Source organism: Gymnodraco acuticeps, unplaced genomic scaffold, assembly GCF_902827175.1.
Source record: "Gymnodraco acuticeps unplaced genomic scaffold, fGymAcu1.1, whole genome shotgun sequence".
Lineage (NCBI taxonomy): Eukaryota > Metazoa > Chordata > Actinopteri > Perciformes > Bathydraconidae > Gymnodraco > Gymnodraco acuticeps.
Genome location: NW_022992153.1, coordinates 3,469 through 20,000, shown reverse-complemented (window position 1 = coordinate 20,000; position 16,532 = coordinate 3,469). Strand labels below are relative to the sequence as shown.

The following is a 16,532-nucleotide window of genomic DNA, read 5'->3' as shown; positions in this document are numbered from 1 at the left end:
TGTGGGGGGGGATCTGTGTGGAGGTGAGGGGGGGGATCTGTGTGGAGGTGTGGGGGCTCTGTGTGGAGGTATGGGGGTGCTCTGTGTGGAGGTGAGGGGGCTCTGTGTGGAGGTGGGGGCGCTCTGTGTGGAGGTGAGGGGGCTCTGTGTGGAGGTGAGGCGGGGGGGATCTGTGTGGAGGTGTGGGGGGGGATCTGTGTGGAGGTGTGGGGGCTCTGTGTGGAGGTGAGGGGGCTCAGTGTGGAGGTGGGGGCGCTCTGTGTGGAGGTGAGGGGGGCTATGTGTGGAGGTGAGGGGGGGATCTGTGGAGGTGAGGGGGGGATCTGTGTGGAGGTGTGGGGGCTCTGTGTGGAGGTGGGGGGCTCTGTGTGGAGGTGGGGTTCTCTGTGTGGAGGTGGGGGGGGGGGCTATGTGTGGAGGTGTGGGGACTCTGTGTGGAGGTGGGGGGCTCTGTGTAGATATGGGGGGGCTCTGTGTGGAGGTGTGGGGCCTGATTCACTAGAGCCTGATTCATTAGAGACTGATTCACTAGAGCCTGATTCACTAGAGCCTGATTCACTAGAGCCTGATTCACTAGAGCCTGATTCATTGGAGCCTGATTCACTAGAGCCCGATTCATTAGAGCCTGATTCACTAGAGCCTGATTCACTAGAGCCTGATTTACTAGAGCCTGATTTATTAGAGCCTGACAGAGCCTGATTCACTAGAGCCTGATTCACTAGAGTCTGATTCACTAGAGCCTGATTCACTAGAGCCTGATTCACTCGAGCCTGATTCACAAGAGCCTGATTCACTAGAGCCTGATTCATTAGAGCCTGACTGACTAGAGCCTGATTCACTAGAGACTGATTCATTAGAGCCTGATTCATTAGAGCCTGATTCACTAGAGCCTGATTCAATAGAGACTGATGCACTAGAGCCTGATTCACTAGAGCCTGATTCACTCGAGCCTGATTCACAAGAGCCTGATTCACTAGAGCCTGATTCATTAGAGCCTGACTGACTAGAGCCTGATTCATTAGAGCCTGATTCACTAGAGCCTGATTCAATAGAGACTGATGCACTAGAGCCATATTCACTAGAGCCTGATTCACTCGATTCTGATTCACAAGATCCTGATTCACTAGAGCCTGATTCACTAGAGCCTGATTCATTAGAGCCTGATTCACTAGAGCCTGATTCTCTAGAGCCTGATTCACTAGAGCCTGATTCATTAGAGCCTGATTCACAAGAGCCTGATTCACTAGGGCCTGACTCACTAGAGCCTGACTCATTAGAGTCTGATTCACTAGAGCCTGATTCACTAGAGCCTGATTCACTAGAGCCTGATTCAATAGAGACTGATGCACTAGAGCCTGATTCACTAGAGCCTGATTCACTCGAGCCTGATTCACAAGAGCCTGATTCACTAGAGCCTGATTCATTAGAGCCTGATTCACTAGAGCCTGACTCACTAGAGCCTGATTCATTAGAGCCTGATTCACCAGAACCTGATTCATTAGAGCCTGATTCATTAGAGCCTGATTCATTAGAGCCTGATTCATTAGAGCCTGATTCACTAGAGCCTGATTCACTAGAGCCTGATTCATTAGAGCCTGATTCATTAGAGCCTGATTCACTAGAGCCTGATTCATTAGAGCCTGATTTACTAGAGCCTGTTTCACTAGAGCCTTATTCACTAGAGCCTGATTCATTAGAGCCTGATTCATTAGAGCATGATTCACCAGAACCTGATTCATTAGAGCCTGATTTACTAGAGCCTGATTCACAAGATCCTGATTCACCAGAACCTGATTCATTAGAGCCTGATTTACTAGAGCCCGATTCACAAGATCCTGATTCACTAGAGCCTGATTCATTAGAGCCTGATTCACAAGAGCCTGATTCACTAGAGCCTGACTCACTAGAGCCTGATTCATTAGAGTCTGATTCACTAGAGCCTGATTCACTAGAGCCTGATTCACTAGAGCCTGATTCACAAGATCCTGATTCACTAGAGCCTGATTCATTAGAGCCTGATTCACAAGAGCCTGATTCACTAGAGCCTGACTCACTAGAGCCTGATTCATTAGAGTCTGATTCACTAGATCCTGATTCACTAGAGCCTGATTCACTAGAGCCTGATTCAATAGAGACTGGTGCACTAGAGCCTGATTCACTAGAGCCTGATTCACTAGAGCCTGATTCAATAGAGACTGATGCACTAGAGCCTGATTCACTAGAGCCTGATTCACTCGAGCCTGATTCACAAGAGCCTGATTCACTAGAGCCTGATTCATTAGAGCCTGATTCACTAGAGCCTGACTCACTAGAGCCTGATTCATTAGAGCCTGATTCACCAGAACCTGATTCATTAGAGCCTGATTCACTAGAGCCTGATTCATTAGAGCCTGATTCATTAGAGCCTGATTCACTAGAGCCTGATTCATTAGAGCCTGATTCACTAGAGCCTGATTCATTAGAGCCTGATTCATTAGAGCCTGATTCATTAGAGCCTGATTCACTAGAGCCTGATTCATTATAGCCTGATTTACTAGAGCCTGATTCACTAGAGCCTGATTCACTAGAGCCTGATTCACTAGAGCCTGATTCACTAGAGCCTGATTCATTAGAGCCTGATTCACTAGAGCCTGATTCACTAGAGCCTGATTCACTAGAGCCTGATTCACTAGAGCCTGATTCACTAGAGCCTGATTCACTAGAGACTGATGCACTAGAGCCTGATTCACTAGAGCCTGATTCACTAGAGCCTGATTCACTAGAGCCTGATTCATTAGAGCCTGATTCACTAGAGTCTGACTCACTAGAGCCTGATTCATTAGAGCCTGATTAACCATAACCTGATTCATTAGAGCCTGATTTACTAGAGCCTGTTTCACTAGAGCCTTATTCACTAGAGCCTGATTCATTAGAGCCTGATTCATTAGAGCCTGATTCACCAGAACCTGATTCATTAGAGCCTGATTTACTAGAGCCTGATTCACTAGAGCCTGATTCACTAGAGCCTGATTCACTAGAGCCTGATTCATTAGAGCCTGACTCACTAGAACCTGATTCATTAGAGCCTGATTAACTAGAACCTGATTTACTAGAGCCTGTTTCACTAGAGCCTTATTCACTAGAGCCTGATTCATTATAGCCTGATTCATTAGAGCCTGATTCACCAGAACCTGATTCATTAGAGCCTGATTTACTAGAGCCTGATTCATTAGAGACTGATTCACTAGAGCCTGATTCACTAGAGCCTGATTCACTAGAGCCTGATTCATTAGAGCCTGATTCACTAGAGCCTGATTCATTAGAGCCTGATTCATAAGAGCCTGATACATTAGAGCCTGACTCACTAGAGCCTGATTCATTAGAGTCTGATTCACTAGATCCTGATTCACTAGAGCCTGATTCACTAGAGCCTGATTCAATAGAGACTGATGCACTAGAGCCTGATTCACTAGAGCCTGATTCACTAGAGCCTGATTCAATAGAGACTGATGCACTAGAGCCTGATTCACTAGAGCCTGATTCACTCGAGCCTGATTCACAAGAGCCTGATTCACTAGAGCCTGATTCATTAGAGCCTGATTCACTAGAGCCTGACTCACTAGAGCCTGATTCATTAGAGCCTGATTCACCAGAACCTGATTCATTAGAGCCTGATTCATTAGAGCCTGATTCATTAGAGCCTGATTCATTAGAGCCTGATTCACTAGAGCCTGATTCATTAGAGCCTGATTCACTAGAGCCTGATTCATTAGAGCCTGATTCATTAGAGCCTGATTCATTAGAGCCTGATTCACTAGAGCCTGATTCATTATAGCCTGATTTACTAGAGCCTGATTCACTAGAGCCTGATTCACTAGAGCCTGATTCACTAGAGCCTGATTCACTAGAGCCTGATTCATTAGAGCCTGATTCACTAGAGCCTGATTCACTAGAGCCTGATTCACTAGAGCCTGATTCACTAGAGCCTGATTCACTAGAGCCTGATTCACTAGAGACTGATGCACTAGAGCCTGATTCACTAGAGCCTGATTCACTAGAGCCTGATTCACTAGAGCCTGATTCATTAGAGCCTGATTCACTAGAGTCTGACTCACTAGAGCCTGATTCATTAGAGCCTGATTAACCATAACCTGATTCATTAGAGCCTGATTTACTAGAGCCTGTTTCACTAGAGCCTTATTCACTAGAGCCTGATTCATTAGAGCCTGATTCATTAGAGCCTGATTCACCAGAACCTGATTCATTAGAGCCTGATTTACTAGAGCCTGATTCACTAGAGCCTGATTCACTAGAGCCTGATTCACTAGAGCCTGATTCATTAGAGCCTGACTCACTAGAACCTGATTCATTAGAGCCTGATTAACTAGAACCTGATTTACTAGAGCCTGTTTCACTAGAGCCTTATTCACTAGAGCCTGATTCATTAGAGCCTGATTCATTAGAGCCTGATTCACCAGAACCTGATTCATTAGAGCCTGATTTACTAGAGCCTGATTCATTAGAGACTGATTCACTAGAGCCTGATTCACTAGAGCCTGATTCACTAGAGCCTGATTCATTAGAGCCTGATTCACTAGAGCCTGATTCATTAGAGCCTGATTCATAAGAGCCTGATACATTAGAGCCTGTTTCATTAGAGACTGAATCACTAGAGCCTGATTCACTAGAGCCTGATTCACTCGAGCCTGATTCACAAGAGCCTGATTCACTAGAGCCTGATTCATTAGAGCCTGATTCACTAGAGCCTGACTCACTAGAGCCTGATTCATTAGAGCCTGATTCACCAGAACCTGATTCATTAGAGCCTGATTCATTAGAGCCTGATTCATTAGAGCCTGATTCATTAGAGCCTGATTCACTAGAGCCTGATTCACTAGAGCCTGATTCATTAGAGCCTGATTCATTAGAGTCTGATTCATTAGAGCCTGATTCACTAGAGCCTGATTCATTAGAGCCTGATTTACTAGAGCCTGTTTCACTAGAGCCTTATTCACTAGAGCCTGATTCATTAGAGCCTGATTCATTAGAGCATGATTCACCAGAACCTGATTCATTAGAGCCTGATTTACTAGAGCCTGATTCACAAGATCCTGATTCACCAGAACCTGATTCATTAGAGCCTGATTTACTAGAGCCTGATTCACAAGATCCTGATTCACTAGAGCCTGATTCATTAGAGCCTGATTCACAAGAGCCTGATTCACTAGAGCCTGACTCACTAGAGCCTGATTCATTAGAGTCTGATTCACTAGAGCCTGATTCACTAGAGCCTGATTCACTAGAGCCTGATTCACAAGATCCTGATTCACTAGAGCCTGATTCATTAGAGCCTGATTCACAAGAGCCTGATTCACTAGAGCCTGACTCACTAGAGCCTGATTCATTAGAGTCTGATTCACTAGATCCTGATTCACTAGAGCCTGATTCACTAGAGCCTGATTCAATAGAGACTGATGCACTAGAGCCTGATTCACTAGAGCCTGATTCACTAGAGCCTGATTCAATAGAGACTGATGCACTAGAGCCTGATTCACTAGAGCCTGATTCACTCGAGCCTGATTCACAAGAGCCTGATTCACTAGAGCCTGATTCATTAGAGCCTGATTCACTAGAGCCTGACTCACTAGAGCCTGATTCATTAGAGCCTGATTCACCAGAACCTGATTCATTAGAGCCTGATTCATTAGAGCCTGATTCATTAGAGCCTGATTCATTAGAGCCTGATTCACTAGAGCCTGATTCATTAGAGCCTGATTCACTAGAGCCTGATTCATTAGAGCCTGATTCATTAGAGCCTGATTCATTAGAGCCTGATTCACTAGAGCCTGATTCATTAGAGCCTGATTTACTAGAGCCTGTTTCACTAGAGCCTGATTCACTAGAGCCTGATTCACTAGAGCCTGATTCACTAGAGCCTGATTCATTAGAGCCTGATTCACTAGAGCCTGATTCATTAGAGTCTGATTCACTAGAGCCTGATTCACTAGAGCAGGGGTGGCCAACCCGCGGCTCTCGAGCCGCATGCGGCTCTTTGCCTAGTTTCATGCGGCTCTTCAGTTCATATCGAATTTTATATGTGTGAGTTTGGGGGAGAGACACTGACTCCTGACTAGTGTTGCATGGTGTACCGATACTTGAAAGGTATACCGCGATACCCTGCCGTTAAAAACGTTACGATTCCTCCGTTTCATTAGTATCGGTACTTTAAGAATGACGGGGGAAAGTACTCCGGTGAGAAAGCGCCGTTTTAATAAGAGCCGTGTGTGTTCAGCGCTCTGCTTCCACTCCCTGCACTGCAGCCGTGCCTGCTGTCCCGCCCCTCTCAAGCACGCTCTAAGTCCCTCCCCTCTCTCGTGCACGCGCTAGCTGCCAGAGCATGTGAGAAAACCAGAAGCATGGCTGCAAGTGGGAGTACAACTGCCGCTGCGCCACGGCTTGTTGAGAAAAAAGACGCCAGAAGCGAAATGTGGAAGTATTTGAGCGATATCTCTGACAGTGAGGGCAAGCCTACGGACACCACGAGGCCCGTCTGTAAGAAATGTATTAATTTTATTTAATACGAATTCTTGTCATTTATTTTATTTATTGTTCTCATTGTTTAAAAGTTTGTGTTATGGTTATGGTTCTGGTGTGAAATAAAGCACAATAATTACATTTAAGACTGTTTCCCTTTTTTTAAGAAAAATAATCGGAATCGCAATTCTTGACTTGGTATCGAAACCAAAATGTTGGTATCGTGACAACACTACTCCTGACAGTTAAACCTGATATTTAGTAGGTCTGTTAAGTGTTGAATGCTGATAATTCTGACGTAATTTGGCTGGTCAAAGTTGTTCGGGCTCGGATAAAATAGCTCCGTTACTTTCGTCCCGTGTTACTTTCGTCCCGGCTCTCCCTACGTGTGTATGTGTGGTGTCAGGTGTCAGTATGAGAGGATGACAGCGCGTCTAATTTTGATGTGGCCCAAGAGCCAATCACAATAATACCTGCGATGCAGTGAACCAATCACCTTTGAGGGGGGGGAAACCTATCGTTGATTAAACACTATCCAGTGTTTCCCCTACCATTGTCTTAGAGGGGCGCTGCCCGCCAACGGAGCCCCGCGCCCCCCCCCCCCCTGGAATTCAAGGTGTTATATATATAATTTAAAAAAAATATATATATATATACCACCAAATTGCAAATAATCTATAACTACTGTCACTTTTCACATTGAACATGTGCTCTTTTATTAAATAAACTAAACGCTTTCATCTTAAGTTGTGGGTTTAGTGTTTTTGACCCTAAGAAACACTGATGCATTAATCAATAACAATAATCCACAGCTCCTCTCTCTGCTCCAGAGGATTTAAAAAATATATCCCAATGCCACAAAAATGCATCAGTGACGTGGTTGAAATCTTGTCTCCAGAAAACAAAAAACTGAAACAAGCGGTATCAGTGACTGTGTGTTTGATGTGGCTCTTTGCAATAACATAGAAAAAATGTGGCTCTTAACCTCTGACTGGTTGGCCACCCCTGCACTAGAGCCTGATTCACTAGAGCCTGATTCAATAGAGACTGATGCACTAGAGCCTGATTCACTAGAGCCTGATTCAATCGAGCCTGATTCACTAGAGCCTGATTCATTAGAGCCTGATTCACTAGAGTCTGACTCACTAGAGCCTGATTCATTAGAGCCTGATTAACCAGAACCTGATTCATTAGAGCCTGATTTACTAGAGCCTGTTTCACTAGAGCCTTATTCACTAGAGCCTGATTCATTAGAGCCTGATTCATTAGAGCCTGATTCACCAGAACCTGATTCATTAGAGCCTGATTTACTAGAGCCTGATTCACTAGAGCCTGATTCACTAGAGCCTGATTCATTAGAGACTGATTCACTAGAGCCTGATTCATTAGAGCCTGATTCACTAGAGCCTGATTCACTAGAGCCTGATTCACTAGAGCCTGATTCACTAGAGCCTGATTCACTAGAGCCTGATTCACTAGAGCCTGATTCACTAGAGCCTGATTCATTAGAGCCTGATTCATTAGAGCCTGATTCACTAGAGCCTTATACATTAGAGCCTGTTTCATTAGAGACTGAATCACTAGAGCCTGATTCATTAGAGCCTGATTCATTAGAGCCTGATTCACTAGAGCCTGATTCATTAGAGCCTGATTCACTAGAGCCTGATTCATTAGAGCCTGATTCACTAGAGCCTGACTCACTAGAACCTGATTCATTAGAGCCTGATTAACTAGAACCTGATTTACTAGAGCCTGTTTCACTAGAGCCTGATTCATTAGAGCCTGATTAACCAGAACCTGATTCATTAGAGCCTGATTTACTAGAGCCTGTTTCACTAGAGCCTTATTCACTAGAGCCTGATTCATTAGAGCCTGATTCATTAGAGCCTGATTCACCAGAACCTGATTCATTAGAGCCTGATTTACTAGAGCCTGATTCACTAGAGCCTGATTCACTAGAGCCTGATTCATTAGAGACTGATTCACTAGAGCCTGATTCATTAGAGCCTGATTCACTAGAGCCTGATTCACTAGAGCCTGATTCACTAGAGCCTGATTCACTAGAGCCTGATTCACTAGAGCCTGATTCACTAGAGCCTGATTCACTAGAGCCTGATTCATTAGAGCCTGATTCATTAGAGCCTGATTCACTAGAGCCTTATACATTAGAGCCTGTTTCATTAGAGACTGAATCACTAGAGCCTGATTCATTAGAGCCTGATTCATTAGAGCCTGATTCACTAGAGCCTGATTCATTAGAGCCTGATTCACTAGAGCCTGATTCATTAGAGCCTGATTCACTAGAGCCTGACTCACTAGAACCTGATTCATTAGAGCCTGATTAACTAGAACCTGATTTACTAGAGCCTGTTTCACTAGAGCCTTATTCACTAGAGCCTGATTCATTAGAGCCTGATTCATTAGAGCCTGATTCACCAGAACCTGATTCATTAGAGCCTGATTTACTAGAGCCTGATTCATTAGAGACTGATTCACTAGAGCCTGATTCACTAGAGCCTGATTCACTAGAGCCTGATTCATTAGAGCCTGATTCACTAGAGCCTGATTCATTAGAGCCTGATTCATAAGAGCCTGATACATTAGAGCCTGTTTCATTAGAGACTGAATCACTAGAGCCTGATTCATTAGAGCCTGATTCATTAGAGCCTGATTCACTAGAGCCTGATTCACTAGAGCCTGATTCACTAGAGCCTGATTCACTAGAGCCTGATTCACTAGAGCCTGATTCACTAGAGCCTGATTCACTAGAGTCTGACTCACTAGAGCCTGATTCATTAGAGCCTGATTAACCAGAACCTGATTCATTAGAGCCTGATTTACTAGAGCCTGTTTCACTAGAGCCTTATTCACTAGAGCCTGATTCATTAGAGCCTGATTCATTAGAGCCTGATTCACCAGAACCTGATTCATTAGAGCCTGATTTACTAGAGCCTGATTCACTAGAGCCTGATTCACTAGAGCCTGATTCATTAGAGACTGATTCACTAGAGCCTGATTCATTAGAGCCTGATTCACTAGAGCCTGATTCACTAGAGCCTGATTCACTAGAGCCTGATTCACTCGAGCCTGATTCACAAGAGCCTGATTCACTAGAGCCTGATTCACTAGAGCCCGATTCACTAGAGCCCGATTCACTAGAGACTGATTCACTAGAGCCTGATTCACTAGAGCCTGATTCACTAGAGCCTGATTGGTAGCTGCTTTTAGCTACACAAACCAAGTCAGTGTGTTGCTGAACTTAGCGGACAAATCAAATCAAATCAAGTTTTATTTATATAGCACATTTATAAAGATTTTTGGTTGAGCCAAAGTGCTGAACATATAATAAAAATATTCTACAGTAGAGACACTTTACAGCAAATACAACAGCACAGATTGTTCAGAATATCAGTATGAGAAAAACGACACCCTCTGTTCTTAGACCCTCTGTCCTTAGACCCTCTGTCCTCAGACCCTCTGTCCTTAGACCCTCTGTCCTTAGACCCTCTGTCCTTAGACCCTCTGTCCTTAGACCTTCACATCGTACAAGGAAAAACTTCCAGAGAAACCCCACAGTTTAAAGGGAACATGGGAGAAACCTCAGGGAGAGCAACAGAGGAGGGATCCCTCTCCCAGGACGGACAGACGTGCAATAGATGCCGTGTGTAAATCCAAGAGATAATACATTTTACAGCATATAGACCGGATGTTAGGAAATGCATGTGTCTGTAATAAGAAGATGAATCCACGAGGATGTCAGCTACAATCCTGTGGAAGCCATCAGGGAAGCAGCATGACGAGACCCAAGGCAGGACCGCAGAGACAGGTTCAGCCACGACCCGAAGTCCACCACTTAATCCAGAACTCAGGATAGAGGATCCAAGACCCAGGACTACAGCAAGAGGATCAGCCTCGACTCCGGATCCCGGCGTAGATATAGATACATAACAAGAACAAAGATTTGGCTGGGTTAATCGGAACAAGAGAATACACAGACACAGACAGAGAGGGGAAAGGTCATTGGATAAAAGTTATTCTTGATAACCCTCTAGAAAGATCTCATGAACTTCCCCACTCAATCTATCAAGACCCGAGTAGTTCTATTAGATAGATAAGAAACAGAGATAGGGAAAAAATGGAGAAAAGTGAAATGATTTGAATCAAAATTGTTACAGCTCAAATGCATTGCAATGACTTTGTTGAAAACTTGAAAGTGAAATGTTAAACTGGAAGAGGAGGAAAAATAGTGAACAAGCTTAATATTTAAAAGAAAAGGTTTAAAAAGGTTATAAACAACATGTATAGCCTCAAAGTCTTGAAATAGCTGAATAAGTTAATAGTTGAATGGTTTATAGCTGAAAGTAGACTAAAGGAGTTGGATATGAAATGTAAGCAGTAGTGAATGAATGCCATCAAACACCTGTGTGTGTAAACCCAGAGATCAAAGGTTACCATGGTGACGACGTTATCAAACACCTGTGTACATGAGCCCAGAGATCAAAGGTTTCCATGGAGATGTGCTGTGAAAGGAGAGCCTTTCCATTGTTCTGAATAAGAGATAAACCTCTTACATTTCCAACTATAGTTTAAAAACTGTAGCTGCTTTCGTAAAATGTCAACGCGTGGAGGATGTCAGGACCATGAGGAGCGCCGGTCTGCTTTTTGTGTACTTTCGGGTCAATAATGTGGCTTTTTGGCAGATGTACTAAAGGTGTGCAGCTGGTGCTCTGAGGACAGATCAGGCTGCACTTACAATGGGCCTTAATGGAGACATGTTGAAAGTTTTAGGAGAGCTTTTCCTACGTTTTTCATGAAAAATGATGTCCAAGGAGTGTAGGGTTTGGGAATTATGGCAGGTTTAAAAAATATATGTTGGGCGAATTTCAAGCACTCCTGCACTCTGTTTTGAGATCAAAGCACTCTAGACTTAACGAGCGGCGCAATACACACTAATGTTAAAATCTGAAGAAGCCCTCTCTTCCAAGCTCCAAAGTTAAATATCTCGAAAAGTCATAGCACACATGTCCTGAAGGAGCTGAACATTTTAATATTTGAATGGTTTCTGTAGCTGAAAGTATGTGGAAGGAGTAGCATTTGGTGCAAGGTGTAGGTAAAAGAGGAGTTGAAGGTTCCTCCCATTGAGTTCCATGTTAAAAAAAGAGTTTAAAAAGCTGAATATTTCAAAAAGTATAACATATTTTGAAAAAGTTGAAAGTTTCCCATCGTGTGCTGAATATTTTGATATTTGAATGATTTCTGTAGCTGAAAGTAGACTGAAGTTATTCGACGGCAAAATATTGGTTGAAATAAGAAGAAGAAGATTAAAGAGAAACAGAAGAACTATAGAAATGCTGTTGCACAGTATTCACACTAATAAATAAGTATGTCGAATACTATTCAGTGTGTGGCTTCACCAGTCACACAGAATTATATATGATACATTGTTAAGTCTGCTCGGTGTGTGGTTGTATTGATGGATCTGATGGATGGTTACTCATTCATTTCTTATGGTGGTAATCTTTGACCGGGAACACCATGGATGTTACAAAGTTGACTAAACCACCCACAATTCAATGAATGTGGTGATTAGCAATTGTATACGTTCAAATGTTTACTGTGGAGGATATCCTCCGGCTTACGTTGCTGCCTTCTTGGCCAGGACAGCATTGTAAATGACATTTTATCTCAATGCTTTCATCTGGTTAAATAAAGCCTCGATGCAATCAAATGAAAAACACAAAAGTTACGAGTGCCGAAAGTAGTAAATCGGTCAGATTTGAGCGGAACACAACAGGAGGGTTACGATGGTGGTGATGTTAAAACCAGTCAGGAAAATCAGTGTGTAAAATACAGAGTCGATGATATTAAGCTTATTAGCCGCTAGACAGTATCTGCTAACGGCTTAAGCTAAGCTAAATGCCGCTGTGGAACTGCGAGAACAGGCAAGAACACGTGAGCTCATTTGAGCTAAGTTGAGCATGCATGGTTTTAGCTAACGTGCATCCCTTTGTGTCCTATATTCTTTCTGCTCTCCAGTAGATATCGGTATCTGCAGCACAGACCGCCTACCTCAGGGTGAGGCTACATAAAGTGTGACACACGCTCATTAATAAATGAGGGAGCTAACTGCTTCTCCCCTGCTTCAGGTCTTTATGCTAAGCTATGCTAAGACATCCAGCTTTTTTCACAACACGCTAACACGGCTAACATCTGCCCGGTGAACAAAGCACAGCACAGGAAGTGTTTCAGAGGGTTTTATTGAGGTTCTGACAGTTTAGTTGGCAGCGATGGTCTGGTCCATCCAGCTGCGCAGCTCGGTGACGCGGGCGTAGACTCCGGGCATGGTGGGGGTGCAGGTACCACTGCCCCAGGACACGATGCCCACCAGAGTCCAGGCTCCAGCCTTCTCACAGACCAGAGGACCACCAGAGTCTCCCTGAGGAAACACAAACACACACAGATTTATATTAATCGGTCCAAAACAATATTGTTAGGTTGCTGCAAATCCAACCCCACAGTGGCGTGTTCCAGTTCCAGCCTCACCATGCAGGACGAGGCTCCGGAGGCTCCGGCGCAGATCATCAGATCGCTGATCTTCCTTCCCCAGAAGCGACGGCACTCATCGTTGGTGAGCAGGGGGAGGGAGGCCTGCTGCAGCAGGGAGGGGGTGTCAGCAGCTGCACAACAAACACAAAAACAAACAAACAACCACCGTCAACAACAACTCAGACTATCTGAACACTCAGTAACAGGATGCTTTACATTCCTGAGCCAAAAGCTAATATTAGCATTCATTCCTGAGCTAAAAGCTAACATTAGCATGAATTCCTGAGCTAAAAGCTAACATTAGCATGAATTCATGAGCTAAAAGCTAACATTAGCATGAATTCCTGAGCTAAAAGCTAACAATAGCATTCATTCCTGAGCCAAAAGCTAACATTAGCATGAATTCCTGAGCTAAAAGCTAACATTAGCATGAATTCCTGAGCTAAAAGCTAACATTAGCATGAACTCCTGAGCTAAAAGCTAACATCAGCATTCATTCCTGAGCTAAAAGCTACCATTAGCATTAATTCCTGAGCTAAAAGCTAACATCAGCATTCATTCCGGAGCTAAAGGCTAACATTAGCATTCACTCCTGAGCTCAAAGCTACAATTAGCATTCATTCCTGAGCTAAAAGCTAACATTAGCATGAATTCCTGAGCTAAAAGCTAACATTAGCATGAATTCCTGAGCTGAAAGCTAACATTAGCATGAACTCCTGAGCTAAAAGCTAACATCAGCATTCATTCCTGAGCTAAAAGCTACCATTAGCATTCATTCCTGAGCTAAAAGCTAACATCAGCATTCATTCCGGAGCTAAAGGCTAACATTAGCATTCATTCCGGAGCTAAAAGCTACCATTAGCATTCATTCCTGAGCTAAAAGCTAACATCAGCATTCATTCCGGAGCTAAAGGCTAACATTAGCATTCATTCCTGAGCTAAAAGCTAACATTAGCATTCAATCCGGAGCTAAAAGCTAACATTAGCATTCACTCCTGAGCTCAAAGCTCATCAAGCTTATACACTTGAACATATGGTGTTTATTATTTTGTGTATGTGTGAACATATGAATGTAAAAAAGTCTCTTGAAAATAAGTGTTCATAATGTTTATATGCATATATTATTACTATCATTATTCATTTGTTTTTTATACATGTGTACATATTTATATATAGTATTTTCCTTTTCTAAAATGGTATTTGAAACTGCTATTGACATGTGCAGAAAACGACCCTATATCTAGTTTGTCCTATATATATGCATTCATTTTTTTCTTACCCTCACTGTTATTTATTTTTCTCCAGTTTTCTTTATTTTTCTTTATTTCTTTGTACTCCTTGATTTCTATAGGATTTTGACGAAATAATGCGAATGTTATATTGATGCCAATGATGATTCACGGGAGGGCTATACTTCCCATAAGCTATGCTTCAGCTCTCCCGCTTCATGCCTAACATTATCTCTGATTGGTTAAGGTTAGCCCCACCCCCTCACCGTTGTAGCGGGTCAGCCCCAGCCGCTCGTCACACACTTCATGCCTAACATTATCTCTGATTGGTTAAGGTTAGCCCCGCCCCCTCACCGTTGTAGCGGGTCAGCCCCCAGCCGCTCGTCACACACTTCATGCCTAACATTATCTCTGATTGGTTAAGGTTAGCCCCGCCCCCTCACCGTTGTAGCGGGTCAGCCCCCAGCCGCTCGTCACACACTTCATGCCTAACATTATCTCTGATTGGTTAAGGTTAGCCCCGCCCCCTCACCGTTGTGGCGGGTCAGCCCCCAGCCGCTCGTCACACACTTCATGCCTAACATTATCTCTGATTGGTTAAGGTTAGCCCCGCCCCCCTCACCGTTGTAGCGGGTCAGCCCCCAGCCGCTCGTCACACACTTCATGCCTAACATTATCTCTGATTGGTTAAGGTTAGCCCCGCCCCCTCACCGTTGTGGCGGGTCAGCCCCCAGCCGCTCGTCACACACTTCATGCCTAACATTATCTCTGATTGGTTAGGGTTAGCCCCGCCCCCTCACCGTTGTAGCGGGTCAGCCCCCAGCCGCTCGTCACACACTTCATGCCTCCGGGGAAGTTGTCTCCGGCCTCGGCGACGCAGACGGGGGACACGTGGACGCTCATCACGGCGGGGGACGCCAGCTTCACCAGCAGGATGTCGTTGTTGATGGTGAAGCCGTTGTAGCTGGGGTGCTTGAACACCTGACAGGAAGTGACATGTTAGAGGACGTCACCACGGCAGGGTCTGGCCTGTGATTGGACGATGTGTTTGCACTCACCTGGCCGACCTTCATCACCTGGATGTCTTCAGCGTTGGAAGAGCGGTCGTGCTCTCCGAGGATCACACGGTGGGACAGCCTGCAAACAGACAAGCAAACAATGAGCAAACAAACAATACGAATAAGCAAGCAACATTAAGAGACACAGAGACAGGAGGACATTCAGAGACAGAGACAGGAGGACATTAAGAGACAGAGACAGGAGGACATTAAGAGACAAATAGACAGGAGGACATTAAGAGACAAATAGACAGGAGGACATTAAGAGACAGGAGGACATTAAGAGACAGAGACAGGAGGACATTAAGAGACAGAGACAGGAGGACATTAAGAGACAGAGACAGGAGGACATTAAGAGACAGAGACAGGAGGACAATAAGAGACAAATAGACAGGAGGACATTAAGAGACAGAGACAGGAGGACATTAAGAGACAGAGACAGGAGGACATTAAGAGACAAATAGACAGGAGGACATTAAGAGACAAATAGACAGGAGGACATTAAGAGACACAGAGACAGGAGGACATTCAGAGACAGAGACAGGAGGACATTAAGAGACAGAGACAGGAGGACATTAAGAGACAAATAGACAGGAGGACATTAAGAGACAAATAGACAGGAGGACATTAAGAGACAGAGACAGGAGGACATTAAGAGACAGAGACAGGAGGACATTAAGAGACAGAGACAGGAGGACATTAAGAGACAGAGACAGGAGGACATTAAGAGACAAATAGACAGGAGGACATTAAGAGACAAATAGACAGGAGGACATTAAGAGACAGAGACAGGAGGACATTAAGAGACAGAGACAGGAGGACATTAAGAGACAGAGACAGGAGGACATTAAGAGACAGAGACAGGAGGACATTAAGAGACAAATAGACAGGAGGACATTAAGAGACAAATAGACAGGAGGACATTAAGAGACAGAGACAGGAGGACATTAAGAGACAGAGACAGGAGGACATTCAGAGACAGAGACAGGAGGACATTAAGAGACAGAGACAGGAGGACATTAAGAGACAAATAGACAGGAGGACATTAAGAGACAAATAGACAGGAGGACATTAGAGACAGAGACAGGAGGACATTAAGAGACAGAGACAGGAGGACATTAAGAGACAAATAGACAGGAGGACATTAAGAGACAAATAGACAGGAGGACATTAAGAGACAAATAGA

The 16,532-nt window shown here is 44.2% G+C and overlaps 3 protein-coding genes across 3 annotated transcripts in view; all 3 read right to left on the bottom strand.

The window, feature by feature from the left end:
* LOC117538582 (proline-rich extensin-like protein EPR1) overlaps window positions 1-1,274 on the bottom strand; it is a 2,423-nt gene extending 1,149 nt beyond the window's left edge. The window contains exons 1-2 of the mRNA XM_034204428.1: window positions 1,260-1,274; window positions 1-471 (exon numbers count right to left, since the gene is read on the bottom strand). The exon at window positions 1-471 is cut by the window's left edge and continues 486 nt beyond it. Coding sequence (XP_034060319.1) covers window positions 1-471; window positions 1,260-1,274 — 486 coding nt within the window. The remainder of the gene's footprint in view (window positions 472-1,259) is intronic.
* A 4,351-nt stretch (window positions 1,275-5,625) lies between these two features.
* On the bottom strand, window positions 5,626-5,979 carry LOC117538579 (probable GH family 25 lysozyme 3; the record flags this gene model as incomplete). The annotated part of the gene is made up of 2 exons (XM_034204424.1): window positions 5,626-5,694; window positions 5,941-5,979. Coding segments are annotated over 2 exons (108 nt in total), but the record flags the coding sequence as incomplete, so codon positions are not given.
* Window positions 5,980-12,752: 6,773 nt separating this feature from the next.
* On the bottom strand, window positions 12,753-15,446 carry LOC117538581 (chymotrypsin A-like). The gene is made up of 4 exons (XM_034204426.1): window positions 15,347-15,446; window positions 15,089-15,269; window positions 13,057-13,190; window positions 12,753-12,949 (listed from the first exon to the last, which is right to left on the bottom strand). The coding sequence occupies exons 1-4, from the start codon at window positions 15,359-15,361 to the stop codon at window positions 12,788-12,790; spliced, it is 492 nt and encodes a 163-aa protein (XP_034060317.1). The 5' UTR covers window positions 15,362-15,446; the 3' UTR covers window positions 12,753-12,787.
* Between the last annotated feature and the right edge of the window lie 1,086 nt (window positions 15,447-16,532).